The sequence below is a fragment of the Somniosus microcephalus genome, chromosome 22 (assembly GCF_052327205.1).
Source record: "Somniosus microcephalus isolate GS21.2 chromosome 22, FLI_Smic_1.0, whole genome shotgun sequence".
Taxonomy (NCBI): domain Eukaryota; kingdom Metazoa; phylum Chordata; class Chondrichthyes; order Squaliformes; family Somniosidae; genus Somniosus; species Somniosus microcephalus.
The window spans coordinates 56,296,705-56,323,698 of record NC_141008.1 but is presented as its reverse complement, the minus strand read 5'-3'; the positions used below and the strand labels follow the sequence as shown (position 1 = coordinate 56,323,698).

General features: G+C 43.3%; 2 protein-coding genes across 9 annotated transcripts in view; one reads left to right on the top strand and one right to left on the bottom strand.

The window, feature by feature from the left end:
* Positions 1-26,994, top strand: part of nf1a (neurofibromin 1a) — a 301,749-nt gene that overhangs the window by 214,464 nt on the left and 60,291 nt on the right. For all 8 annotated transcript variants that reach the window (XM_085964799.1, XM_085964798.1, XM_085964806.1 and 5 more), the window contains 4 exons: positions 17,251-17,683; positions 18,918-19,258; positions 25,149-25,351; positions 26,268-26,461. In XM_085964799.1, coding sequence (XP_085820925.1) covers positions 17,251-17,683; positions 18,918-19,258; positions 25,149-25,351; positions 26,268-26,461 — 1,171 coding nt within the window. The remainder of the gene's footprint in view (positions 1-17,250; positions 17,684-18,917; positions 19,259-25,148; positions 25,352-26,267; positions 26,462-26,994) is intronic.
* Positions 349-12,252, bottom strand: LOC147102405 (uncharacterized). Its single transcript, XM_085964796.1, has 2 exons — positions 12,100-12,252; positions 349-3,852 (listed from the first exon to the last, which is right to left on the bottom strand). Exon 2 carries the CDS (start codon positions 3,833-3,835, stop codon positions 2,648-2,650), a length of 1,188 nt encoding a protein of 395 aa, XP_085820922.1. The 5' UTR covers positions 3,836-3,852; positions 12,100-12,252; the 3' UTR covers positions 349-2,647.

The following is a 26,994-nucleotide window of genomic DNA, read 5'->3' as shown; positions in this document are numbered from 1 at the left end:
TTGTTTTTTGTCGGCCGTCGGGGTACCAGTCCCAATCAGGGGAATAATTTAGAATGCACAACATTTGTGGCTGTGCCAAGCTTCGCTTGTCTTGAGCTGCAGGAAATTCTTCTTTGCACCAAGAGTGAACAGCATTGGAAGTGAAAAATCTGAAATCTTTTGAGACAATTGGGTGCCAAAATGATGGGACTTGAGGATTCTTCTGGGTGGATTAACTGAGATGGGCCAGATGGCCTTCCTCGTCCGTTACTGTCGTGAAAGTATCAAGTGTCTCCTAGTTTTGAGTACTACGCAAATTTGTCTTGGGTATGAATCTTTATGCATTTTCTTCTAATAGACACAATGAAGGCAAGAAAGTAATCTGTTTTACTATTTTTAAAAAAAAAGAAAACATGCACAGCAGTTTTTAACATGGCACAGTTTGGGGAGGTAAATATGGGATGAACACATGCCAAAATATATCTCTGAAGAAGATTATAGAAATTTCGGATCTTTTGAGTTTGAGAAATTCAGGGCAATGTTTTTTTTAAACCTGCAAATGGTGGCAAACTGAAATAAAAATGGAAAATGCTGAACATACACAGGTTAGTCAGCACCTGTGGAGAGAGAAGAAACTTCATATTTCCATTGTTACCAGCTTTCTATGACCAGTTTGCAGGTCATTCAACCCATCAACTCCCCTCTCTGTAATTTGAGTATCGGTTTATTCCCCCTATTTTTTTCCTCCCAGCTTTACTGCAATGATATTTGAATTTTCAGTTCTGATGCAGGGTATACATCCAAAAGGTTAACTTCTCTTTACAGATGCTGACTGGCCTGTTCTGTATTTCCAGCATTTTCTGGTTTTGTTGGGAGAAATTCAGGGGTATTTGAAGCCTTTGTTGAGTGGTGGTGCTCTTTAAGCCCCATCGTGGAGTTGTATATCATATAGTTTTCACAGTGTTAGTTTGAATGTGTGACTCAGCGCAGCTGTAGTTGGATATTTACTGAACACCTTGGTGGATGATGATGAGCAGCTAATGGAGGCTTGGTTAACCACCTAGGGGGGACATTTTGGGTTTGAGGTGTTCTTTTTACAGACAGACGCGCATTGTGCAAATTGCCCCCTTTTTCTCCAGTCCACAACCCTGCTCCCTTCCCCAAATATGAAGAGTTGAACAACATCCATGAATCCAAATGGCACGTAGAACACATTGCGACCAAGCAACGCAATATAACAATGATCAATCCATGGAGTCAGCCATGGCTCAGTTGGCACAGCACTTGGCTCAGTTAGAAAGATGTGGATGCCTCCCCAGAGACTGTTTCCCAACATTACGACAGTGAGTACAGTTCACAAATACCTAATTAGCTACCAAGCGCTTTGTGATGTCTTGAAGCTCCAAATAAATGCAAATTCTTTCTTTACTTCACTCCAGTGCAATTTGGTGTTCGTCTCCCCCTGAAGGAGTGAAAATTTCACAGGAAAAGTCCATTAGGTCCCATAAGCCTGTCCATTTTACATTGACCAACTTGGCCTGCCTTGCCATCTTGCTTATTGAATGTGTATGCAAGCACCTCTTGAGCCCATTGATGCTGTCTTTTTCAATGGCCTTTCCATATAACTTCTTCCACAATTCTCTTGCCCTTTGGACACATTTCACATGACAGTCCCTTGGTATTTGAAACTCCCGCCATAATGAACAAGTTGCCTGAAGCGATCGTGTCCTTTCCCTCGACAATCTTGAAAACATACATTTGGTCACCCATGATGCCTGTTGAGATCCTGTTACTCATCGAATCATTTGTGAAGCTGACAGTAGCTTGTGGATGTGCTAGTTTCTTATCTCCTCTTTCACCCCACCTCCAATTTCCATTCAGTAATTCTGGTGTGACAGTTAAGGCTGCAGTCGGGTACAGAGATGTTTTTAAAACCATTAAGTATCTACTAAATGGAAACATTATTGTAGCTGTTTACAACCTGCTGTTATATTGAAGGACTTGATTAAACAAAAATTGGGTTGGTTAGTTCTCAACAACCATTTATTTCATGAATTGTACAGCTGATAGTTTAATGAGTACTTAGCAAGTCAGTGTTGTATGTTTGAGTAAGAAAGACTCCTAAACTGACTGACCTACGTTCATTTCTGTTAACATAATACTTTATTTTGCAGATTCCTGAATTACATGTTCTTATTCCTGATCGTGTTTGTGGGCTTAAGTAGGGGAGAATAAAGTTTTTACCCAAAATATAATAATGCATTAAATAGTTCAATAAAACATGATAGATAAATTGTCACTGATCAAGCTAGCTGTTATAATTGACTAAGTGCTTCCACTATGGTTGTGGATCTCTAGGCATTCAGGTTAAGGATTGAGATAAGTGGGTTATTGATTAAATGAACACGTGGATGAGTAACAATGAATCTGTTAAATTGTTAACTGGGTGACCAAGGTATTTACGTTTCTACCTTGTCTGCTCTTCCCTTTCCCCAAAAAATTTAAGGGTGGTTAAAAATATACATTAAAAAACGCTTGTTTTGCTGAGAATTTCTTTTGTTTGAATATTGTTCTAATGAGCACTTATGTGGCAAATTAGGTGCATTAACATCTACAGCAGCACAAAAAAGGCTGATCAGTGACTAGAGTCTACAGAGATCAGTCCGGTTTACTGCCTTTTCTGTGTCAGCCGGACTTCATCTTTTCTTTCTGATTCATTTGATGGCTTGGCTTCTTCCTCGTCCTTCAGAGGTCTGACTTCCTCTAGCGTGACGTTGGTTTCTGTTCGCTCACCTGCCAGTTGGCTGGGACCAGTAGACCAGAGACTGGCTGTTTTAACAAAGTCAGAATTGCTTCTCGACGGCCGCTTTTTCAGGTTGGTCTTGAAATCCGACACCTGATAGGCCAAGGCAATTGTTGATACTAACAGGATGGTACAGAGGACTGTTAATATGCCTATTATGATTAAGAAAATCCAAAGGTCTCTGCATTTTGTGCTTTTAATTGCAAGAGAATTCCCAATGTATTTGGTAGTTTTGGAAAAAGGATTTGCGCCAACAGTGGTATATTCCTTTTCCATGGTTTTTGAAGGAGGATTTGTGCCATTAGTAACGTGTTCTTCCTCGGTGGCTGCAAGAAGATCTGGACCGTCGGTAATGTATTCTTCCTCGGTAGTTGCAAGAAGATCTGGACCGTCAGTAACGTATTCTTCCTTGGTGGTTGCAAGAAGATCTGGACCGTCGGTAACGTATTCTTCCTCGGTGGTTGCAAGAAGATCTGGACCGTCAGTAACGTATTCTTCCTCGGTAGTTGCAAGAAGATCTGGACCGTCGGTAACGTATTCTTCCTCGGTGGTTGCAGGAAGATCTGGACCATCGGTAACGTATTCTTCCTCGGTTGCAAGAAGATCTGGACCGTCAGTAACGTATTCTTCCTCGGTGGTTGCAAGAAGATCTGGACCGTCAGTAACGTATTCTTCCTCGGTGGTTGCAGGAAGATCTGAACCGTCAGTAACGTATTCTTCCTCGGTGGTTGCAAGAATATCTGGACCATCGGTAACGTATTCTTCCTCGGTGGTTGCAAGAATATCTGGACCATCGGTAACGTATTCTTCCTCGGTGGTTGCAAGAATATCTGGACCATCGGTAACGTATTCTTCCTCGGTGGTTGCAAGAATATCTGGACCATCGGTAACGTATTCTCCCTCGGTGGTTGCAAGAATATCTGGACCGTCAGTAACGAATTCTTCCTCGGTGGTTGTAGGAACAGTAAGCGCACTGTTGACTTTGATCTCAGCAGACAAGAGGGCCAAGATTCCAGCTGCCACCAAGAAATGTTTGTTTATATATCTTCCCATTGTTCCTGGGACTTCACCTGTCAATGGATCATATAAAAAGAGGCTGTGATTTGTACATGTGTATGTTTCGTACATAAACATTAGAACAGTGCAGCAAAGAAATCGGTTTAATTCTTAAGCCAGTCAGGCTCTCAGTTTTTTCCCTCCAATTACTCCCTCTCTACTGACTATGCAACTCATGCTGGGGTGAGCAAAATACAAGTGCTTTTTTATATCTTTTTAAGACTTTTTGCTTCAATCCTATTCCATTTGTTCTGATCTTGTCTCTCCATGTAGCATTCTGTGAAGTGAACATACTTTATATTTTTTGATTGTTTGAATAGATGAAGAGACTCCATCCAGTGACTGGGTGTAAAGAATCTCAACTTTTACATTGCTGAGAATTGGAAGGGGCAGTTTTTTTTTTCTTGCCAGTTTTGTCCCCCACCCCACCCTCTTGATGATCAAGGCACCTGCACCCCAGCAAGGAATGACAGTGTCTGCTATTTGTGTGTGAGCCTACAGACTTTGAGCAGGGGTTCACTGGGTACAAATGGAAATCTGGGCAGGATTCTACCCACCTCACCAGACTCTGAGGCCAAGTTAGTCACCCTCGCTAAGATCAGCTACTCGCCAGAAGCTGTGACCTCCCTGGTTGATCGAGCACAAGCACTTGCTGAATAAAGTCGTCAAACCATTGAAGAGCCTGAGGGGCAACGCTCTAATCCATGACTGGTTGGAACGGTCTCAGTTCTCGTATATAACCACAGGCTATAATGTGCTGAGTGGTTGAACCATATTCTCTTCAAATGGGGCTGAGCACTGTTTCAAGGAGAGTGCTTTTGGGGGGAAATTTTTAATCTGAAATCTTAAATTCCTTTTTAAAAATGTTTTTAAATGATCATTTTTCAATCGGAGTGTTCTGCGCATAAATCTGTGGTGGTTTAAGAAAGACTTGCATTTATATAGCGCCTTTCACGACCACCGGACGTCTCAAAACACTTTACAGCCAGTGAAGTACTTTTGAAGTGCAGTCACTGTTGTAATGTGGGAAAAGCGGCAGCCACTTTGCGCACAGCAAGATCCCACAAACAGCAATGTGATAATGACCAGATAATCTGTTTTTTGAGGGATAAATATTGGCCAGGACACCGGGGATAACTCCCCTGCTCCTCTTCGAAATAGTGGCCATGGGATCTTTTGCATCCACCTGAGAGGGCAGACCGGACCTCGGTTTAACGTCTCATCCGAAAGACGGCACCTCCAACAGTGCAGCGCTGCACTGGAGTGTCAGCCTAGATTATATGCCCAAGTCCCTGGAGTGGGACTTGAACCCACAACCTTCTGACTCTGAGGCGAGTGTGCTACCAGCTGAGCCACAGTTGACACTTAAGTATGAATGCATAATATAGTTATATCGCATGCCATAAATCTATGGACTCTGGGTTGGTTTAATAATGTATAATAGTGCGGGTTGGTTTAAGTGTTAATGTATGATATTTTCGTGGGGGGAGGGTTGCGGAGATTTAATTTGTATAGAGCGCGAGCTGCGTATGAAGGGAAAGGATAAGAAAATTAATAAAAATTGATGTTTACTGTGTTTTGCTGGCACAGATTTTCATTTCCTGATGTGGCTGTGTTCGGCAGCAGCGATCTCTTTTCACCCCCTCCCCCCTCCTTTCTCTCTCGAAGTGTTTTCTTTGTAATGGCGACAACAGTTTCTTTTCAGTTAGCGAACAGCCGAAAGAAAACACACATTGCTCGTGCGCAAGTGCTTCAACTTCGTTGGCAGCAGTCGCGTCCTTTCTCAATTTGGAAAGTTGTGACAGTTCTGTGAGCTTGAGGACTGCATTCATTGAGTGTTGGACAGCCTTAAAGTATCTTCAGTCTGTAAGAGCTGCTTTATTTTCCTTTTCCAATTCTCCTCCCCCACCCTCCTTTCCTTCAGGGAGTGACTACTGCTGGGATATGTTCTTCAGGCACCATTGCCTGGGACATTGCCCAAGCGCCATTCTTCTTGTGTGACAATAGTGAGTGTCACCACGCCTCGCAACCATACCCAATGTTATCACCCAGAGCCCACTTGCCTGCAGGGGTCAATAGATAGCGTGGAATTAAAAGAAAGGCTTGCATTTATATAGTACCTTTCACGACCCCAGAACGTCCCATGGCACTTTACAGCCAATGAAGAACTTTTGAAATGTAGTCACTGTTGTAATGTAGTCCTCCACACAAACTGTCATCCTAATCGCATGTTCCCATGTATGTTGATCTGCCTCTCCTTCAACCACCTATCTAACCTATTTTTACAAGTTCATATAATGCCTACTTCTTTAACTTCTTGCTGTAAAACCCAGTACAGGAAACTTTGTGCTATCTGGCACCGACGGGACCGAGCTGTTGCCGTCCCATCAAAACTGCCGGACAAACCAGCGCTAATGTTGAAACATACGGAGCTCCGTATCTGGCAACAAACCCAACAGCTTCTAAACAGTCGGCCGTACCTTGCAAGCGTCTCTGTAGCTTAGCAACAGCTTTAGCTGGACCTTGCAGAGCCTGACTGGTGGGGGGAAAAAAAGCAAAGCAAAGAAAAAAAAACTTACTGAACCAACTCCTGAATTTTGCCGGTGGATCGAGCATTCCGGACAGTTAACCTCCGGATAAACCAAAGTTTCCTGTATTCCATTAGCTTTTTTTTAATAGTTTATCCACTTGAGATGCTGTTTTTAATGTCTTGTGAACTTGCACCCTCAAATCCCTCTGCTCTTCCACATAACCCATTAAAAATAGCAATATTGGCTGATTTTTCTTTTCTCCCCCCTCCCTTCCATGCTTGGGGGCACTGCAGCTAACTGTAGCACTCTTGCTGTGGCACAGACTGCCAACTTTTCTTTTTCCTCTATGGTTTAGTGTTTCACCTAGTCCTTCTTTTCTCTAAGCCATTGAGGGAGTGGGGTGGGGGTAATAGAGATCTATGCCACTTTACTTTCGCCGGAGTTCAGATTGCATTGCATTTGAAGACTGGTAGTATTGTCATAAGGTGATGACGACAGGTGAGCTTTAGTTTGTTGATGTGTATTACTGAACAATTTTAATTTGAATGAGGCTCCACATTGTTCTGTGTGTGAATATATTTTTGTGCACTCCACTGAATATACCCTTGAGTTGTAATGTATCATGACAGTTGAATTAGGGATGAGACAAAAGTTTGCAGATGACACAAAAGTAGGGACCGTGGTTAACCGTCAAGAGGACAGCTCAACCATTTCACAATGATCTAGGTTAGTAAATTGGGCAGATAGATGTAAAATGAGATTTGATGTGGCGAATATGAGGTGATGCATTTTGGGAATAAGTAGTATGGACTAAATGGTAACTTCAGAAAAGTGGAGGCGTAAAGAGATTTAAGCCTTCAGGTGGATGAATCTTTAAAAGTGGGAGATTTATGTTGATGAAGTTTAAATCTGACGATGCTGTCCATAGTTACCAAGGGTTTTTGGTGACGTTAATTAGAAAAAAGTATTCCACTGTTTGGTGAGTCAGTACTAGAGGGTATGAATTCAAAACCGAAAATGCTGGAAACACTTGGCATCTGTGAAGACTGAGCTGCTTGACGGTTTCCAGCATGTTCTGTTTTTGTGTTGGCTTTCCAGCATCTGCAGTTTTTTGGGGCATAAATTTAACAACGAAGGGAGAGGTTAGGTGAAATGTTCTTGCACAAAGTGATATTAGAGTATGTAAGGCCCTATCAGAAGCAGTGGTGAAGAAGAATCCATAATCGCTTTTAAAAGGGATAATGGGGGAAAAATTCAGTATCGCCCCGTTTGGGGCGCCATTATCGGCCGTGCACAAAGTTTAGCGCCTGGCGCTAATTATCGCCTCCGACAGCAAACTTGGCTTTTATTGCCCTGGAGGTGATTGGAGCGCTAAATCAGACGCTTCACACCTGTCTTCAGGCGCTAAGGCCGAGGAGCGAGGCGCTACCTCCAGAGCGTTGGCGAAGCAAGGAAGGGCAAATCAAAATAAACCTGCAAAGTGCTGATCAGTACTCAAAACTCCTTCACACAGCGTTGAATCTCTCCAGAAGAGTGTGTGTGTGTCTCTCTCTCTCTCTCTCTCTCTCTCTCTCAGAATGCATGGTGCAAAAATGTCACTGACAAAAAAAGGCAGGAAGCGGTCGCCTTTAATAGCGCTCCCACACTCCCTTTCTGACAGCAAAACGCTCCCCTCAACCTGTCGTTGCTAGCGGCAGGCGGCAAGGCAGGGGGAGCCACTCAATATCCGGTCCGGGGCGTTGCACACTCAACTGACGTCACGATCTGCCGGCGCAGGAGATCGTGGCGGTAGTGTTTAGCGCCGCTGAAAAATGTCTAGTTAATTTTGCGAGCGGTGCAAACATCGCCGTGCCCAGGCGCTAGTTGCTTTGCGCCCCATTAGCGCCCTCTTAAGGCACTAACTGGAGGCACAAACAACTGAATTTTTTCCCCCAAAGAATTTTATAGGATATGAGAGAAGGACACTGGATTGGGGCGAAGTGGGCAGCTCCTTCAGCGGGCCAGCACATGTGAGATGTGTCAAATGACCTTTGCCATGTGATTTTATGACTGCCTCTATTGACCAAGGCAAATCCATAATGGAATTTGGCACCACCTCAACCCAGTGACTGGAGGAGCATGGCACAAAGCTGTCCATAAATTAGCTCTAATTGTAGCACCAGTGGAAATTTTGTACTGGTGCAATAGGGATTGGGACAGAATAGGAGCAGCATTATTCTGTATCTGACTGAGATGTCTGATACAGACACCGATCACCACCGGCAAACTTCCTATCAATGATGGCAACGTTTTTTTTAAAGTAACTCGAAATGTGCAAGTCAAAATTTGCTGACCTGTGTACGTCATACTGTAACAATGGATACTTTAGCTGGTTTGTTAAAGTCAACAGCTGTGCGTTACACAAAACAGAAAATGCTTTCAAAATTGAACAAACACGGAAAATTAAATAAAAACATACTCAGCGGGTCAGGCAGCATCTGTCGAGAAAGAAACCGGGTGAACGTTTCAGGCCGATGACCTTTCGTCAGAACTGGAAAAAGTTAGAGATGTAGCAGATTTTCAGCAAGTGCAAGAGGCAGGGAAAGGGGAGGAAAGAACAAAAGTGATGAGGTGGAAGGCAGGAGAGATTAAATGACAAAAAAGATGATAGTACAACACAAAAGGAGATGATAATGGAACAAGTAAAGAAACAAAAGATGAGTCTAGAAGAGGTGTAAATGGGAAGGGTAGAATCAACAGCTGCCATGTGAAAAATTGGGGCAGAGGTTATGGTCTGAAATTGTTGAACTTGATGTTGAGTCCAGAAGGCTGTAAAGTGCCAAATAGAAAGATGAGTTGCTCTTCCCCGAGCTTACATTGAGCTTCGTTGGAACAGTGTAAGAGGCTGAAGGCAGAGAGGTCAGAGTGGGAGTGGAGCAGAGAATTGAAGTGACAGGTGACCGGAAACTCGGGGTCATGCTTACGGATTGAGCGGAGGTGTTCTGCAAAGCGGTCACCCAATCTGCGTTTGGTCTCCCCAATGTAGAGGAGACTGCATCGTGAGCAGTGAATACAGTATACTAAATTGAAAGAAGTACAAGTAAATCATTGTTTCACCTAGAAGGAGTGTTTGTGACCCTGGACAGTGGGAAGGGAGGAGATTAAAGGGCAGGTGTTGCATCTCCTGCGCTTGCACGGAAAGGTGCCATGGGAAAGGGAGGGGGTAATTGAGGAGAGAACAGGGTGTCACGGAGGGAGACGTCCCTTTGAAATGCTGAGAGGGGAGGGGGAAAGAAGTGTTTGGTGGTGGGATCACGCTGGATGTGCTGGAAATGGCAGAGGATGATCTGTTGAATGTGGAGGCTGGTGGGGTGTAAGGTGAGGACAAGGGGAACCCCATCATGGTTCTGAGAGGGAGAGGAAGGGGTGAGAGCAGAAGTGCGGGAAATGGAAGATATATCTGAAGCACACGTATGGAAGATGTCATAATCAGAACAGATGCGACAGAGAAACTGGGAGAATGGAATAAAGTCCTTACAGGAAGTGGGGTGGGAGGAAGTGTCATCCAGGTAGCTCTGGGAGTCAGTGAGCTTATAGTGGATGTTTGTCGATGGTCTATCATCAGAAATGGAGACCGAGAAGTCGAGGAAGAGGAGAGTCGGAGATGGACCATGTGAAGGTGAGGGAATGGTGGAAAGTGGAAGCAAAGTGAATGAAATTTTCTAGATCAGGGCGAGAGCAGGAAACGGCACCAATACAGTCATCAATGTACTGGAAAAAGAGGTGAGGGGGGGGACCTGAGTAGGACTGGAGCAAAGAATGTTCCACGTCCCACGAAAAGGCAGGCATAGCTAGGACCCATGCGGGTTCCCATAGCAACACTTGTAATTTGGAGGAAGTGAGTAGTTTCAAAGGAGAAGTTGTTCAATGTGAGAACACCCCCGCCCCTTCCCATGGCACCTTCCCGTGCAACCGCAGGAGATGCAACCCCTGCCCTTTTTACCTCCTCCCTTCCCACTGTCCAGGGCCCCAAACACTCCTTCCAGGTGAAACAATGACTTACTTGTACTTCTTTCAATCTAGTATACTGTATTTGCTGCTCACGATGCAGTCCCCTCTACATTTGGGAGACCAAACGCAGATTGGGTGACTGCTTTGCGGAACACCTCCATTCAGTCCGTAAGCTTGACCCCGAGCTTCCGGCCGCCTGTCACTTTAATTCTCCGCTCCACTCCCACTCTGACCTCTCTGTCCTCAGCCTCTTACACTGATCCAATGAAGCTCAATGTAAGCTCGAGGAACAGCACCTTATCTTTCGATTAGGCACTTTACAGTCTTCTGGACTCAACATTGAGTTCAACAATTTCAGACCATAACCTCTGCCCCTATTTTTTCACATGGCAGCTGTTGATGATTCTGCCATTCCATTTACACTCTTCTAGACCCATCTTTTGTTTCTTAACTTGTCCCATGACCATCTCCTTTAGCTTTGCACCATCATCCCTTTTGTCTTTTAATCTCTCCTGCCTTCCACCCTATCACAGACCTTCCCTTTTGTTCTTTCCTCCCTTTCTCTGCCCCTGCACTTAAAATCTGTTATCGCTAACTATTTCCAGTTCTGAGGAAAGGTCATCGACCTGAAACGTTAACCCTGTTTCTCTCTCTTCACATGCTGCCTGACCTGCTGAGTATTCCCAGCAAATTCTGTTTTTATTTCAGATTTCCAGCATCTGTAGTATTTTGCTTTTGTATTAATGGAGAATTAAATCATAGTTATGGTTTTGTAAATTTTAAATATAGATTCCTTGTTTAGACCATACCTGAACTAAGTTACTTGGACAAAATAAATGTGAAGAATGAAATCCAGGATAACAGTGCTGTGTAACCTTGTGGATATTGTAACACTTGGCACAGCAGCTGCTGTACTAACTCCATCACTTTCTTAGTTTCCCAGACCTTGATGGACATCTAAGAGCTGACTGTTATAGACACAACAACAGTGAGAATTTTGTTATTTTCAGCAAAACGTTAAACCACGTCGGTGCTGCTTCACTTGAATTCCCTATCTGTGGAAGAAATGCGAGGGGACGATCTGCTGTTTCTCTTCCGAACAAAGAGAAAAGTTGCAGGGACAATCGCCTAGGGATGCTCCTGTTCATGACTGGCAACATTAGAGCATTTGATGTAGGAGCAGACCATCCACACTCCTGGTCAGGAAGGTTTTGTGGGACAGAGGAGCTCAACGAGGGAGTTTAAAAAAAAAAAATAATAATTCCCTTTAAAACAGAGCTTGACCACTGTCCCAGGAAATGACCGAGCTATGTTTCCCTATTTCTGCTCCAATCCTTCCCCTTCCCCAAGCTACAGGCTCTCTGATCAGCTAGTAAGGAGGTAACAATACAACCAGGGTGAGCTGCCCTTTCAGTTTTTTTTCTTTCTCACTAATAAACCTTCTCACATTCTCCAAACAGTTTGCCATGCCTGTTCCGTTACACTCCAGTTCGATGCTGGAAGTTTTCTGAACTATTGAACAAATCAAGTACAGAGAGTTTAAAAACGACCAGTTTCCTCCAGTTGTGCAAAATTGAAATAAACATGTCGAAACCGTCCAAAAGCTGAGATGTCAATATTTACCGTTAATCAAAAAAAAAAATACTGTTCTTGCATTCTCTGCTAAACCAAAGGTCTCGTTGTGAGAATGAATGCATCAAACGTTCATTAACCCAGTGAAACACAACAGCTGTAACCTACCTCCAGACAGCTCCTGGTCTTCTAATCAAACTTTTTTTCTAATCAGTGTGGGTGAAGTGCACTCCGAAGTTGTTTTTCAAGATAATGACTTTACTGATGATGGAGCAGATTGTGATCGAGAAACTCTTTGCCTAATCCCTTCTGTGAATACGTTGCCCCACTACATTCAATACTGATGACGTTGATGGACCACAAAGGATTAGCACATTTCCTACTCGGCACGTGCACTTTCTAAATAGAACTCCTTGGCGTTTTAAAAATGACTTAAACTTCTGATTGGGGAAAAAAAATTCCCCTGCACGAGCTGCAAATGCAAGAGGTTTTTTTGTGTTTGGGGAGAAGGTGGGAGGAGTGACAGAGGCAATAAAAATAGAAAATGCTGCAAATACACTAAATGTGAAAGAAAGATGAGTCAGCATTTCGAATGTCTGGCCTTGGCCAGAATGGAAATTTGTAGGAATGGACAGCACAAAAGGTGCGGGTGGGAGATGGCCGGTAAAAGCCACATCTAGCCTTCTGACCTTTGTCACCGAGAGCCAGTTACTGGATTCAGCCAAGAAGCAAAAGGAACATTGATATGAATCGACTATAAAGAAAATTCATTCTTTCTGGCAAAATTGAAATGGGCTTGGTGTCTTCAAATATGTAGGTCTTCCCCAATGTTACTGTGTACTTTAATATCGTACCAGGGTGGAAATTCTCTGGAACAGCCTCTAAAATGGTAGCTCTGCTGGTTATGATGGTCTTCAGAGTTTCACTTTCATTAAATTTGCAAGTTTATTATAATTTAAAGAAAAAGCTTTTACTGCCATTAAGGTTGCAGAAAGGCATTGACCTTGGAGCGGGGGGGGGGGGTGTGATCGACAGGCTAGATGCTGAGAAGTTGTTTTCCCTAGCTGGAGAGTCTATAACTAGGGGGCACAGTCTCAGGATAAGGGGTCAGCCATTTAAGACTGAGATGAGGAGTAATTTCTTCAGAGAGTTGTGATCTTTGGAATACTCTACCCCAAAGGGCTGTGGATGCTCAGTTGTTGAGTATGTTCAAGGCCGAGATGGATATATTTTTGGATTCATGGGGAATCGAGGGATTGGGAGATCAAGCGGGAAACTGGAGTTGAGGTAGAAGATTAGCCATGATCTTATTGAATGGCGGAGCAGGCTCGAGGGGCCGTATGGCCTACATCTGCTCCTAATTCTTATGTGCTTATGCACCTGTGCTGCTTCACAAATCCAAAAACCATGAAGAGGACAAATTTAAGATAAAGAATCAACGAGGACATTAGAAAAAATGGCTGTACACCAAGGGTGGTTAGAAATGTGATGTGCTAGAAATGGAATGCCACAAACGGTTGTTAAAGCAGAGCTCATAAATTCTTTTAAGAGGGAGTTAGATAGCTGCTTGAAAGAGGAATTGAAAAAGTACGAGGAGCAAGCAGAAAATGGGATTAGGTTACGTGGCTCAAGGAGCGAAGCAGGAGCAGAAACCTCATGAGCTAAATGTCCTGTTTGTGTGCTGCCACATTCTGTGTTCCTGTGAAGGAAAGCAACCCGCGTAGACCCTCGACCCCAGTGTGTGAGTGCCATTCTTGTCCCAAACCAAAACTGTTGCATTGTACAGGAAACTTTCGATTAACCGGCCACTAAATAACCGGAAATGTCGGTTAACCGGCAAAATTCAGGAGTCGGTTCAGATAACTTTGTTTACTTTTAGTTTTTTTTTTTACTCATTTCTGGCTGTGCAAGCGTCTAACTGAAGCTGTTGCTAAGCTACAGAGATGCTTGCAAGCTGTGCTGATTGTTTTGAAGCTGTTGCTAAGCAACAAGGTTTGTTGCTAGATACGGAGCTCAGAAGCCCCGTATGTTTTAACTATAGCGCGCTCGATTCTCCGGCAATGTTGATAGACCGGCACCAGCTCGGTCCAGTCCGTGCCGGATACCAGAAAGTTTCCTGTATTACTGAAATAAACCCAAATCACTTGCGTTTGCTTTCAGTGGCTTGGCAGTAGACTGACCATTTATTTCTGGGCACTGGTCCTCCATATCATGCACCAAAGGCAGGTGCCTTTTACTGCCCTCAGATTGTGGACTTGCAGTTCCACAATGATGGATCATATTGATTCACGTGTTATTGAAATGCATGCAGTGTGATTTTTCTTTTGCCTAAAGTCTCTAAATGGCTCCCAAAAGTTGATGTCTTCTGTGCGTTGATTTTATTTTTGAAGGTACCTTGGAGCAGTTTGCCAAGATATTCATCAAATCTGTGTAGCATAACACTGCCAGTGCTTGGCAGTGTAAGCAAGACTAGCTGTAAGAGGTGATCTCACCTATTTAATTCATACTGCTGTCAGTGGGAAAAACCCACTCGTTTAGCTTGGGTGACTTCCTGTGCCACCATTCTAGTATTTTTTGGAGTGGTTGGAAATAGTTGACACGATAATTTTCTGACAGTCATTCAAGGCCAGAGGGTATCAATGTACATATGTTTGAGTGTGCATGCACTGAACTCTACCATCACCCACTTCGTACCAATTGATTGGGTTGTATAAGTACACCTCCCCACCCCCCCCCCCCCCCCCCCCCACTTGCAACAAAAGCAGTCAGCACTGCACCAGCAAGTGCAATGTAGCAGTGGCAATAGGAGCAAAAATATACTAATTTTCATTAACTCTGTGAGTCAATGCAAAACCTGGAATTGGTCCTTACAGAAGACAAAACTTTGGGGGTGATTTTCTGAATGGAGGCGCGACTGCTGCTCGTCAGGTTTCAGTCCCGCTGTCCAAGTTCTGGCCAACCCACGCTATTTTCCCTTGATTGATCTTGTTCAGCTGGGCCAGCGGGCTTAGCAGGCCAATTCAGGGAAAGCCGGTTGCAGAGCACGTCAACGTATGACGTGTCATCTGTCAAAAATTTTGATAGATGAATTGTCATTGTTTGACAGCTCTGTGAAGCTGTCAAACAGTGACATTCTCTGCAGTTTGATGAGGACTTGCATACAAGACCTCATCAACCTTTCTTTTACAGAATTGAGATGTTTGTTGCATATGAGAATGCAACGGACATCTCTCAGCTGCAACACGGAGGTGCGAGACTCTCCGTATAGAAACCGACTGAAGCCTGCAGGAAGAAACGAAGGTAAGTACACTTTCAATAACACTTAGGACTTACCTCAGAGACTTACCTCAGATACTCACCTCTACAGTCTTGCACCCTTCACTCAACTTCACACCACACTTTTGCACCTCCCGCAGACCCCCTACTCGCCTCGCTGAGCTGGCGGGTTTTGGAGCCGTCTGGAAGCCCGCACTTGAGGGCAAAAAGGAGATAATCCTATTTTCTGCCTCCTGGGAAGATGGCATGGAGACGGGTTTGCCACCCGCCCCCAAATTCTGCCATTTTCCTGGCAGTCCTGCCTCCAAACCCATCTCCTCGGGGCTGAGAAAATTGCCCCCTATGTCATGTCATAAAGATCGCTGGAGTTATAGATGGAAGAAAGCAGAAACTTGCATTTAAACAGTGCCTTTCAGGACATTCCAAGGTGCTTTACAGCCAAAGATAGCCAAATGTGTGGCAGTGAATAGATCCATGCCCTGCTCTTTATTTCTGATTCTCCGTTTAGTCAATCACCAGGAGCAACCGTTGATGGACAGGGAAGCTCGGATCTGTGCATTAAATCGGTTGGTACAATTAGACATCAAAGGTTCCAGGTGGTTGACATTTTAGTTTTCTGGCTTGGAAGTGTAACATACCACAAAAAAAACCAATACTGCAATGGGAGACAATGTGAAGTATTAAAGCTTACAGTCCAACAAACATCAGTAGAACTCGAATGACTTTGTATTTCAAACAGTTGGCAACTTATCTTGGTGACCCTGTGTTGTGTCCCACTCTCAAATGCAGCTGCACAGAAAGAGTTTGCATTTATATAGCACTTTCATGTGCTCAGGGCATCCCAAAGAACTTCACAGCCGATTGAATGAATGATTTCTAAACATAGTCACCATTGCTGTATAGACGAGCATGACAGTCAATTCACACACAGTAAGATCCCACAAAGAGAAAATTAGATAAATGACCAGATATTCTGTTTTGATGGTGGTGGCAGAGGAGAGATAAATGTTGGCCAGGGCAGAGGGAAAACTTCCTTGCTCCTAATTGAATAGTGCTGTGGGATCTTTTACATGCACCTCAAACTCGTGGGCGAGAGCTTGGTTTAACATCTCTTCTGAAAGACAATTGACGATGCATCACTTACTCAGAAACTTCACTGGAATATCATTCCCGTGTGCTGGAAGCTGGCTTGAAACCACAACTTTGACTCAGTCCCGAATGTTACCAACTGAGCCCAGCTTAACGCATGACCTAGTGCTAGCACAAGGATCATTACGTTGTATAATGTCTTTGGATGAGACATTAACCTGCGATCCAGTTTACTTTTCTGTTAGTTGAGGTGAATGTTTAAGATCGCATGGCGCTGCAAGATGCATTAGTCTCCTGCTCTGACCAATATTCCTCTCAACCAACATTGCCAGAGATAGCTACTGATCTCACAAAAGGGTTGTCATGTTCACTCGCATGAGTGTGCTTCAAAGTAATTTGTTGTATGTGAAGAGTATTGGGACGTTTCTAAAGGTGTGATGAGGTGCAATGTAAACGCAAAGATTAATTTGGAATCGTTCAAATTGAATTCCTATTTGTGAACACTGCTGATTGCCACCTCACTTCTCTGTCCATGTGCCTACCTCTTGTGTCAATATATCCAATAAAGGATGATCTTTTATTTAGTTAACACTACTTTAACACAGCTGCAATAATGGGCGTTTCCATCCCTCTCCAATCCCATGTCTTCTCAGCCAGTGGAGAAAGATACCCCAGGAGCCTACATGCTCATGGCTATTGCTCTTTGGAGCAAAAAGGTACATTTCTGCCCCCCCGAGCTGCTCTTCTCTCCCCCACCCCCACCCATCCCCTGTAGGAAAGATTATGGACATTCACAAATCTGAATGAATGACTCATTAGCTGTGCCTGAAAATTGGAAGTGTGGGAGTGTAACCTTTGGTATAGGTCTGGTGTGCAAGGGACTTCCCAGTTCACCTTGGAAATTAATTTAATGTAATGAGGAATAACTCGAGCTTTTCACTTTCCCCAACACAGGTTCAAGACTGGACAGATAAACGGTGATTTGCTCATTTATCACGTGCTCCTAACTCTGAAGCCATATTATGCCAAGCCATACGAGATTGTTGTGGACCTTACCCACGCAGGACCTAGCAATCGCTTCAAAACGGACTTCCTCTCCAAATGGTTCGTGGTTTTTCCTGGGGCCGCCTACGAGAATGTGGCTGCGGTCTACATCTACAACTGTAACTCTTGGGTCAGAGAATACACAAAATATCACGAACGGCTTCTAACCGGACTTAAGGGAAGTAAAAAATTGATCTTCATTGACTCGCCTGGGAAACTTGTGGAACACATTGAGCCAGATCATCAGAAGCTTCCTGCTGCCACTCTGGCTCTAGAGGAGGATCTGAAAGTATTTCACAATGCTCTAAAATTGGCTCACAAAGACACTAAAGTCTCCATCAAGGTGGGGAATTCTTCCTTCAAAAAATCTATAAACTGCTTTGCCAGTAGGATTTGGTCCCAAGTATCTGAAGTCAGATGGTGTTGTACTAAGATCAGTGGGACTGCAGAAATTCCAAACTGTTCAAGTGGGACCTAGAGTGGGTGGAAAATCCAGAAGCAAAATGCCAGTGAACTCTTCATTGTTGAATATGGGAGGAACTGTAAAATTGTTGGTCATCCGGCATATTTCAAGCTTTGTCGGGTTTTTTAATTCTAAAGCAGGACTTTCTGAATCCTTGAGAGTATTGTAGTTTAAAAAATCTTGTTAAAAAAATTAACTATGTAGCAACAATGATAATTGTTGCCCCACCCCAATGAGTTACATGATGGGGTCTTGACATCATTGGACATGGGAAATATAACATGGGTACGTGCAGTAAAAACAATACGCAAGATGAAAGCAAAGGAAGATAGTATTTAGTTTTACTTATGTGGAGTGAAAGCGGGTTACTATACATCAGCTTGATTCAGTTAATAGCACTCTAACCTCTGAGTTAGAAACTTGTGTCTTCAAGTAACACTCCAGGATCCGAGTTCACAAACTAGGTTAAGTCAGCGGTGCTACTTTATGGGTGAGATGTTCAACTGAGAGCCCATGTCCCTGCACAGGGAGACATTTAATTTTCCACAACGCTATTCGAAGACGATTGGGTGCTTTCTCCTGGTGTCCTGGCTTAAACCCGCAGCACCAAAACCACTTTGCATTGAGTTTCTGAATCCAGATCATTTATATGAATAGTGTACCATCTCTACTGCAGATGCCTGGCCAGTACTAGTGTGCAAAATTACACCTGCTGTAGATGGATTAGAGTGTCACTGATATGGCTACTGCCCCAAGGTTCCAGATGTTCCAATCCTCTTGGTTTGAAGAGGCAGCATGGTGGTGGATGGCAGCATTAGAGCCAAATTAGTTGAGCTTTATGACAACTGTAATACTTGTCTTAAATAGCATCTGCCGTTGACCATCTCAGAAGGGTCTTGGCTGTTGTGATCAACTGAGAAACTCAATGCTTTCTCCCTCCCCTCAATATTTCTGTTTATCATTATGATGAAGTGGTCTTTAGTAGACAGCTGACAGAGTTTTATTGCAACTCTATCGAGAAATAATACTGTTTAAAATAAATGTGTTAACACTGTATCTTGCATTGTATGTAGTCCTGTGAGTTTTATCTACACTTTTTTTTCTTTTAAATTAGGTGGGATCCACAGCGGTTCAGGTGACGTCAGCGGAGCGGACACGGGTCCTTGGCCAGTCTGTGTTTCTGAATGACATTTACTACGCTTCAGAAATTGAGGAAATCTGTCTGGTAGATGAAAGCCAGTTCACATTAACTATTGCCAATCAAGGCACACCACTGACATTCATGCACCAAGAATGTGAGGCAATAGTGCAATCTATTATCCATATAAGGACGCGTTGGGAATTGTCACAACCAGACTCTATCCCACAGCACACTAAAATACGACCAAAGGATGTTCCAGGAACACTGCTGAACATAGCACTTCTGAACCTTGGGAGCTCGGATCCAAGCTTACGGTATGTTTTATCGTCTCTGCATTCTCATTTCTAACACTTGAGTTCAAACAGTTTGACCGAAAATTCGACCCCATTGCATCTCGAATTTGACAAGTTAAACTTTACTGAATCATCACATTTTTCTTTTCTGAACAGCGTTCAGACTTATCTACATGGGCCTCTTGATTGCATGAAGCTCTAATGATAGGCTAGCCTGGTTAAGAATTAATGCAAAAATCACAGTTTCTAAAATATCTACTTCCTGACAGAGAGAATTTTGATGGGAGGCTCTCGTGTGTATGAGGTGCTGACTGTCGCTCTTTTTCCTCCCGTTCCCAAGTCCTGTGATTGACATTAGCAGGAGACCAAACAGCAGATCTCAGTACTGAGAAACCTGCCATTTCAGTATCATTATGCTACTACAATCCTGTATCTTCAAAACTAGTCATGCTGTGGTGGGGTGTATCCCCCGCCCACGTGTGCATGGATAAGCAAATTGACTTAGCTTTGCCCTGCCCATTGGAAAATCTTACAATCGGGTCCTGCAACTTTTACCCTGCCCTATCTTCCAGCAACTGAACTGAATAGTTCCAAAAAGAAAAGGTTGAACAATTGTGGGAATTTTTAACCCATTTTTCCATTACAAGTGATGAAATGTTTACATTTATTTACATGTTGGTTTTTTTATTACCCGATGTAAAGTTACCGTGCTGCCTCAGTGAGGTGGACTAAAACTGTGTGAGTGAAAGCGAAAGTGAGTCGTGGTGGGCAGGCGGGAGTTGGAAATTTTCAGCGAGAAGATGCGGAGGCTGCGAGTGTTGCCTCCTTCGGCTGCTGACCTTCAACTTGCTGACTCCTGAACCAGTTCTTTCACAGCCTGTCTGTCGGAGATCATAAACTCATAAACTCTCCCCCTTGTAGATGCTTGCCTGAGTGAAGTCCAAACCTGGAACAAAGGAGGAGGAAATAAACTGGAATTGAGATCTGTGGGAGGAAGAAATGTTCATTGAGAAAACAAAATGAAATAGAAATGATGTATATCATCAAAATTAATATGCATCATTTCTATTTCATTATCGTGAATCATTTAGCAGACTTTGTCGCACATTAGATACTGCATGACATGCCTTCCTGCAACAGATGGAAGTTCACTTACTCATTGGCCCAGAAATTCGGGTCGGGGGCTTCCCGCGGGTGCAAGCCCCCGACCTGCACTTACCTTGTGCGCCGGCAGTTGAGCTGTAGGGCCCTGTGGAATTCCAATCCGGGGCCTGGCCCAGCTGCCGGCGCGCAGTGCTTGCGTATCCCAGGGGCGCAGTTAGTTTGATGCGTCGCCTGGGATCACGTGGGCCATGGGCAGCCAATCGGAGCAGGGAATGCTCCATTCATAAGCCTTGACAGGAAGTGCTATCAAGACTTATAAATACTACGGCCCCAAAATAGCACTAAACCTTCAAATAATTTTTTTTTTAAATCACATTATTTAAATAAACTATAAATTACATTAAATAACTATTTTAAACAATTTAAATTTTTGAAAAAAATAATTTTATATTCTAACAGGGCTAAAAATAAACTTACCTTGCTTTAAAGTATTTAAAAATAATAAACCTGTGGGGGAAAAAATGTTTAAATTTTAATTAATTGACCACTTACCTTGTAAAAAGCAGGCCTTACGCCTGCTTTTTACATTTCTAAATTCTAAAGACTTACCCTCACGGAAAAACCTGGGAAAAAAACCTAAGTTTGATGCACACGCGCAGACTCCCCCGCGCATGCGTTCGACCTCTGAACCCCTGCTTTCAGAGGAACGGAAGTGCCGGTTTCATTCACATGCACAGTGCATGCAGGAAACCGGCACTTCCATCGGGCCCCCGGGTGAGTACCCAGCGCGTACTCACCCGTGGAGACCCAAATTTCTGGGCCAATGTGTTCTTGCTTTAAGTGTGAAGCCCATGTCAAGCTTCAAGACCTATAGATGCATGGCGCCATCAAGGTTGAAAAGTTTATAATAGATCAAGTAAATCGAGAGGTACAGATTAGCTTTAATCCATCACCTGAGCATCTGAATAATAATGTAGCTGTTTAAAGAAGTTACCAAATGGAAAATTAGATGTCAATTTTTTTTTAAATTTATTGCTATCTTGAGTATATCACTGCTGACAGGAAATGCCCTTCTTTGCTGTTAAGCTAGAAACAGATAGTGGATAGAACCCTGACGAAGGGCCATTGACCTGAAAAGTTAACTCTGTTTTTCTCTCTCCACGGCTGCTGCCTGACCTGCTGAGTATTTCCAGCATTTTCAGTTGTTGTTTCAGATTTCCATCATCCGCAGTGTTTTGCTATTGTAGTAGTGGTGACATGAAGTTCATTTGTAATATCAGAAAGGAACGCTAACTATGTGTAGGCGTGTGCGTTTTATTTTTCACCGACACCATATTGGCCAATTCATCACTACATAAAATGTCAGTGGCCAACCCAAAAATTAATCTTTTGGCACATTTGGTATATATTTTAATGAAAATAAATGCGGCATCAGATCGGAGTCACAGCCCTTGTTCCGCGTTCTCCCATTACTGGAATTATTGGTCCGCCTGTTGCATACAGATACAATGAGAAGAGCTGGTGTCTTTTTAAACCATGTCGTAAAATGAAAACATCTGTCGATGCAAACCGTGAAGAGTACAGACTTGTTATTGTAATCTAGGAGCACACTGTTTAGATACTGTTAGAGCTTTTACATAATAAATGTTTCAGTTTTCAAGGGTCCGTTCTAAGATTAGCATCAATGTAGGTAGTTTCTGCTTTGCACGGATGTTGTTGCTGCTGTGTAGATGTGTCCAGAGTGGAGTGTTTTATGTAATGTAATATATTTGCATTACTGTGTGGAAATGTACTATTTTGTTCAAAAATTCTTACAAGTGTCCATTTTTTTTTTTGAGTCTTTGCTTCACAGAATCCTGTGAAACCTAAAAAGAGAAAGGAAGTCATCACTGGCACAGAGGCAGCATTTCAATTGACCTGTTGTGAGACCCCATATAATTCATCCTTGCTCAATCTGTGAGGTTGATAGGATGGTCTCCCTGAACGCATCCAAAATAACTAATGATTCCCCATCAGCCCGAACCACCATTTGTTGCTAAAATCGGAAGGCTGTTCCGCTCTTTCAACAGCTGAAACAGCAGCCGCCTTCAGTAATGTCGCGGAGTCTTTGCCTGAGTAGGAAGCTGGAGGAAGGAATGCTGGGCATTGTGTTCCTTTGTGTTTGGGTGGATTTTCAGGATCCCACGGCCATTTTTTTTTTTTTTAAAAGAAAAGCAGGAAGTTCTCGCAGTTTCGTGGCCAACATTTCTCGCTCGGCCAATGCCACCAAAACAGATTAACTGGTCAGTCGTGTTGTTTGTGGCATCTAACTACATGCAAAATGCTGCCGTGTTAACCTGTATATGTCACTGCATTACAAAGCAATTAATTTTATGTGCAGCCCTTTGAAATACGTAAAGCGCTACACAAGTGAAGGTCTTTCGAGTTTTCATATTCCAGGGTGTTTTGTGAAATTTTTTAACATTTTTATCAGACTGAATATGTAAAACATATTGGGCCGTCATTTGCGGCCCCTACGGGGCATTGCAAAGCAGTCACGCACTTAGGGTTTAAAACACCACAGACTCCCAAGAGAGGTGGTTGAGGGTACATTACAGCCTGGAGAATAGTTTATTTTCTAAAATGTATACGTTTCTAAAAATTCGTATATCATTTTGGTGTAAGTACATTGTTTCAGTTCTAATCATTTGTTCTCCTCAGGCTTCCTTGCGTAGATCTCGCCAATATGGTTGTCGCACCTTCCTACGTAGCTGACCATACCATGCATGCCAATCATCTGCTCTTTACACGCACAGTCGGCATTTCAAACTTAGTGTCCACGTTTCTGGATGAAAAGCAGCAATGTTCCTGGGAGGAGTGATGCAGTACAAGGGGAAGAGTGCCAGTGTGAGCAAATGTGGGTATGGGGAGTGAGGAAGAAGAGTGCTTGCATGAATTGAACAGTGGTGGGGGGGGGTGGAGAAAAGTGCAAGAGTGCACTGGGCAGAGGAGTGCCAGTGAGAGGAAGGGTGAAGAGTGCCATCATGAACTGTGGGAAGAAGGGGGTGAAGAGTGCCTGTGTGAAAAGAGGAAGACAACTGATTTTGTTAGTGTGGCAATTACAAACCGGCTTTAAAACAATTCAACAGCCAACGACTAATGCATATCTTTAGTTCCCCCTACAATTGGGATACGTCCCTAAAATGTTGCCGTTATCTTCTGTGCAAGTGATGGATTATTGGGTGTAGCTGTGGCTTCAGTTATGACAAACCCATGTCCTACTGCACTTTCAGTATGACCGTGTAATAACCTATATTCAGGACTCTTTTCAGCATTTATGGGGCTGCTAGATTATTTTGAGATCGTTGATCAGTTTTCACTAATTTTCTGGGTTGCTATGTATGGATGACCGGAAGAGTGAGTGTTTTACAAGATTAGGGTATTGGACAAGGGTTTTTTTTTTAAGTTCATTCATGGGATGTGGGCGTCGCTGGGAAGGCCAGCATTTATTACCCGTCCCTAATTGCCCTCGAGAAGGTGGTGGTGAGCTGTTGTCTTCAACCACTGTAGCCCTTGACGTGAAGGTACTCCCACAGTGCCATTAGGGCGGGAGTTCCAGGATTTTGACCCAGTGACGATGAAGGAGCAGCCAATATGTTTCCAAGTCAGGATGGTGTGTGACTTGGAGGGGCACTTGCAGGTGATGGTGTTCCCGTGCGCCTGCTGCCCTTATCTTTTTAGGTGGTAAAGGTCGTGGGTTTGGGAGGTCAGTTGAAAGGGGACCGGTTAACTGTCTGTGTATTCACAGTAGCCCACAATTTGAGAAATTAGAGGGAACCCCCCCCCCCCCCCCCAAAGTCCCTGACCCCTCAAAGCAGCAATGGTGAAGACCTGAAAGCAAGTTTCTTTTAACCTGCCCCCTCAGAGTATGGTATATGTGAAGGAATGTGAAAAACAAAATGGAACACCCAACTGAGTGGGTCATCCTGATTGACTATCAACAAACTACACAAAACATCCTTCAGCAGTGCATCTTTCTGGTTGCAGGTCATTTTATCTATCTGTCAAATACAGAGTTGTCTGGTTTTGTTTTGATTTGTTGTATTTTAACCATGAATCTTATTCCTACTGGTTGTGAAATTGCTCTTGTTATATTGATGATGAATACAGTAGTATCACTTTCCTCTTTTGCCCATTGGCTGGATACAGTAGAAATCTCAAACACTTCAGAAGTTGGGGGGAGAAGCAAACGCCTCGATATTCACATACAGTAATAGTTTTTCTGAGATTTCTTCAGCCAGTTATTATGCAGTGAAGAAGGTAAGTATCGGGAAATGGCAGCCACTTTGTTCAGGGATGCAGAACTTTCGAGTGGAGTTCATGTTGCTGTTTTCTCCATTTGCTTTCAAGTTATTCCAGGTCTCTGATCTGGAATGAGCATGGTTCAGGCCAGTTTCAGAGGCGTGAAGTTGCCATGTTTATTCAGTGCACCAAACAGTTGAGATTTGTAGCTGCTAGTTCCTTTAGGGCTTGAAACTGAGGGGGTACTTGTTTTATCATGTGCAGAGGTGACCCCATTCATACACAACTTTTGGTCAACTTCAAATGGAATACCAATATCTTTGACTGTATCTACCTTGCATTCTAAATGGTGTTTACCAGCTGTTTCAAACAGGCTAAACCTAGTTTTTTTTTTATATAGAATGAACATTCTCAACTGGAAAAATATTGGCTGCAATTGATGTCACGATGATGTACACAAACACCACTTTGTTTCATGGGGTGCAATTTTTAATTTTGCATTAATGATGTTTTTGCATTCCCGTAGGTCTGCTGCCTATAATCTCCTGTGTGCCTTAACATGCACCTTCAATCTGAAGATTGAGGGTCAGTTGCTGGAGACATCCGGACTGTGCATCCCTGCAAACAACACATTATTTATTGTCTCCATCAGTAAAACCTTGGCAGCGAATGAGCCTCACCTGACACTGGAGTTCCTTGAAGAGTGCATCTCAGGATTCAGCAAATCAAGTAAGCACGTTTTGGTTTGGAGAATGACTGGCGGAGTGGGTTAGATACTGCCCTTTCACCTCTGGCCCAGACTGGTATTTCCCGATTTGTTTTAAATATGCCCCCTTATTTGTTTTCTTCCATGTTTCCCCTCTGATCTCGTTGGGCAATGCAGGACCTGCAGTTGAGAGGGTAACCTGTTATGAACTGGTGTTTCCAGGGTGATCTGCATGTCCCCACTCTCCCTTCCTCACGCCTTGACTCGGTACCTCCGCCTGATGGTTCAGGCCAGATTAAAAAACGTGCTGATATTTGTGGAAATGTCTGTAGAATATTATATGGACGGAGAGGAGAGTGATTGAGAACTTAAAATGTTCTGCAAAATATTTTTTAAAACCTACAGTATATCCAGTGAAATTTTGCATAAATATATGAACTGTTCAAGATAGTGATTCAGTGCCAAGTAATAGTCTAGTCCTCAAAACTATAGCTCATCATGCGTTCAGTGGCAGTGTTCAGAGTCCAGGAATAGCTGAGTGTACAAGTTAACAAGAGGGCACTATTAAAATGGAACTGTTTGAACAGGCATTGTTTTAATGATAGTCGCCATATTCCAATTTTGCGGCTTCAAAAATGCACAAGGAGAAAAATCCGTGCAGGGACTCTGTTCATTCCCGAAAATATTGAGCAAGGCTGGTGCCTGTAGACTGATCCTGTTCCTGTCCACATGGGAAAGGGCCTGAATTTTAACCAAGGGTAAATCATTTAAAGATATTCATGAATGTGAGCCTACAAATAACCGACCTGCGCAAATGGAACCTGCTGCCGCCGCCACCACTAGATGCAGAGTGGAATGTCTTGCTTTGTCTTAAGAATATCCATGAACAAAATGATCGACGTAAAGGTTTCCAAATTTAACAAACTCATTTTGTTACAGGTATTGAACTGAAACACCTTTGTCTAGAGTACATGACACCCTGGTTGTTGAACCTGGTTCGCTTCTGTAAGCACAATGACGACGCCAAACGTCAACGGGTTACTGCCATCCTGGATAAGTTGATCACAATGACCATTAACGAGAAGCAAATGTACCCTTCTATCCAGGCAAAGATCTGGGGCAGCCTTGGTCAGGTATCAATGCAATTCCTATTGAAATGCCACCAAGTTTAATCATTTGCAATGTAATCTGACAGTATTTTTAGGAAAGTAAATTTCCTGGTTTCACTAATCCTACTCATCAGCAACTTCCGCGTTGCACAATGTTTTAAAAAAAAAAAAAAAAAATTCATCTGATGTTATGTTGCAACCCAGTTTGGCTGCAAAGAAGCTCGTTCTCACGGTTTCTCAACAAGAACTTGCTTTTATGATATCACTTTTAACAGCTAACGGCGCCTTAGAGATGTCGGGGCAAAACCATGGGCATGGAACCAAAGGAAGAGATGCTAGGGGCAACCAAAAGTATATGTTTTTTTAGCCTTTGTTCTTGGGATGTGAGCAACACCGACTGGCAAGGCCACATTTATTGTCCTGAGACGGTGTTGGTGGATCTGTTGAACCAACAGCCCTTGTGTTAACAGTGCGCTATTTCATTAGTGGCAGGTAGGAAATTCTAGGATTCTGACTCCGTGATGATGCAGGTTGAGCGTCCAAAATCCGGCAACCTC

What these genes read in the sequence shown, in the direction of transcription:
- LOC147102405 (XM_085964796.1), bottom strand. Translation starts at nt 3,835, where the DNA reads ATGGGAAGATATATAAACAAACATTTCTTGGTGGCAGCTGGAATCTTG.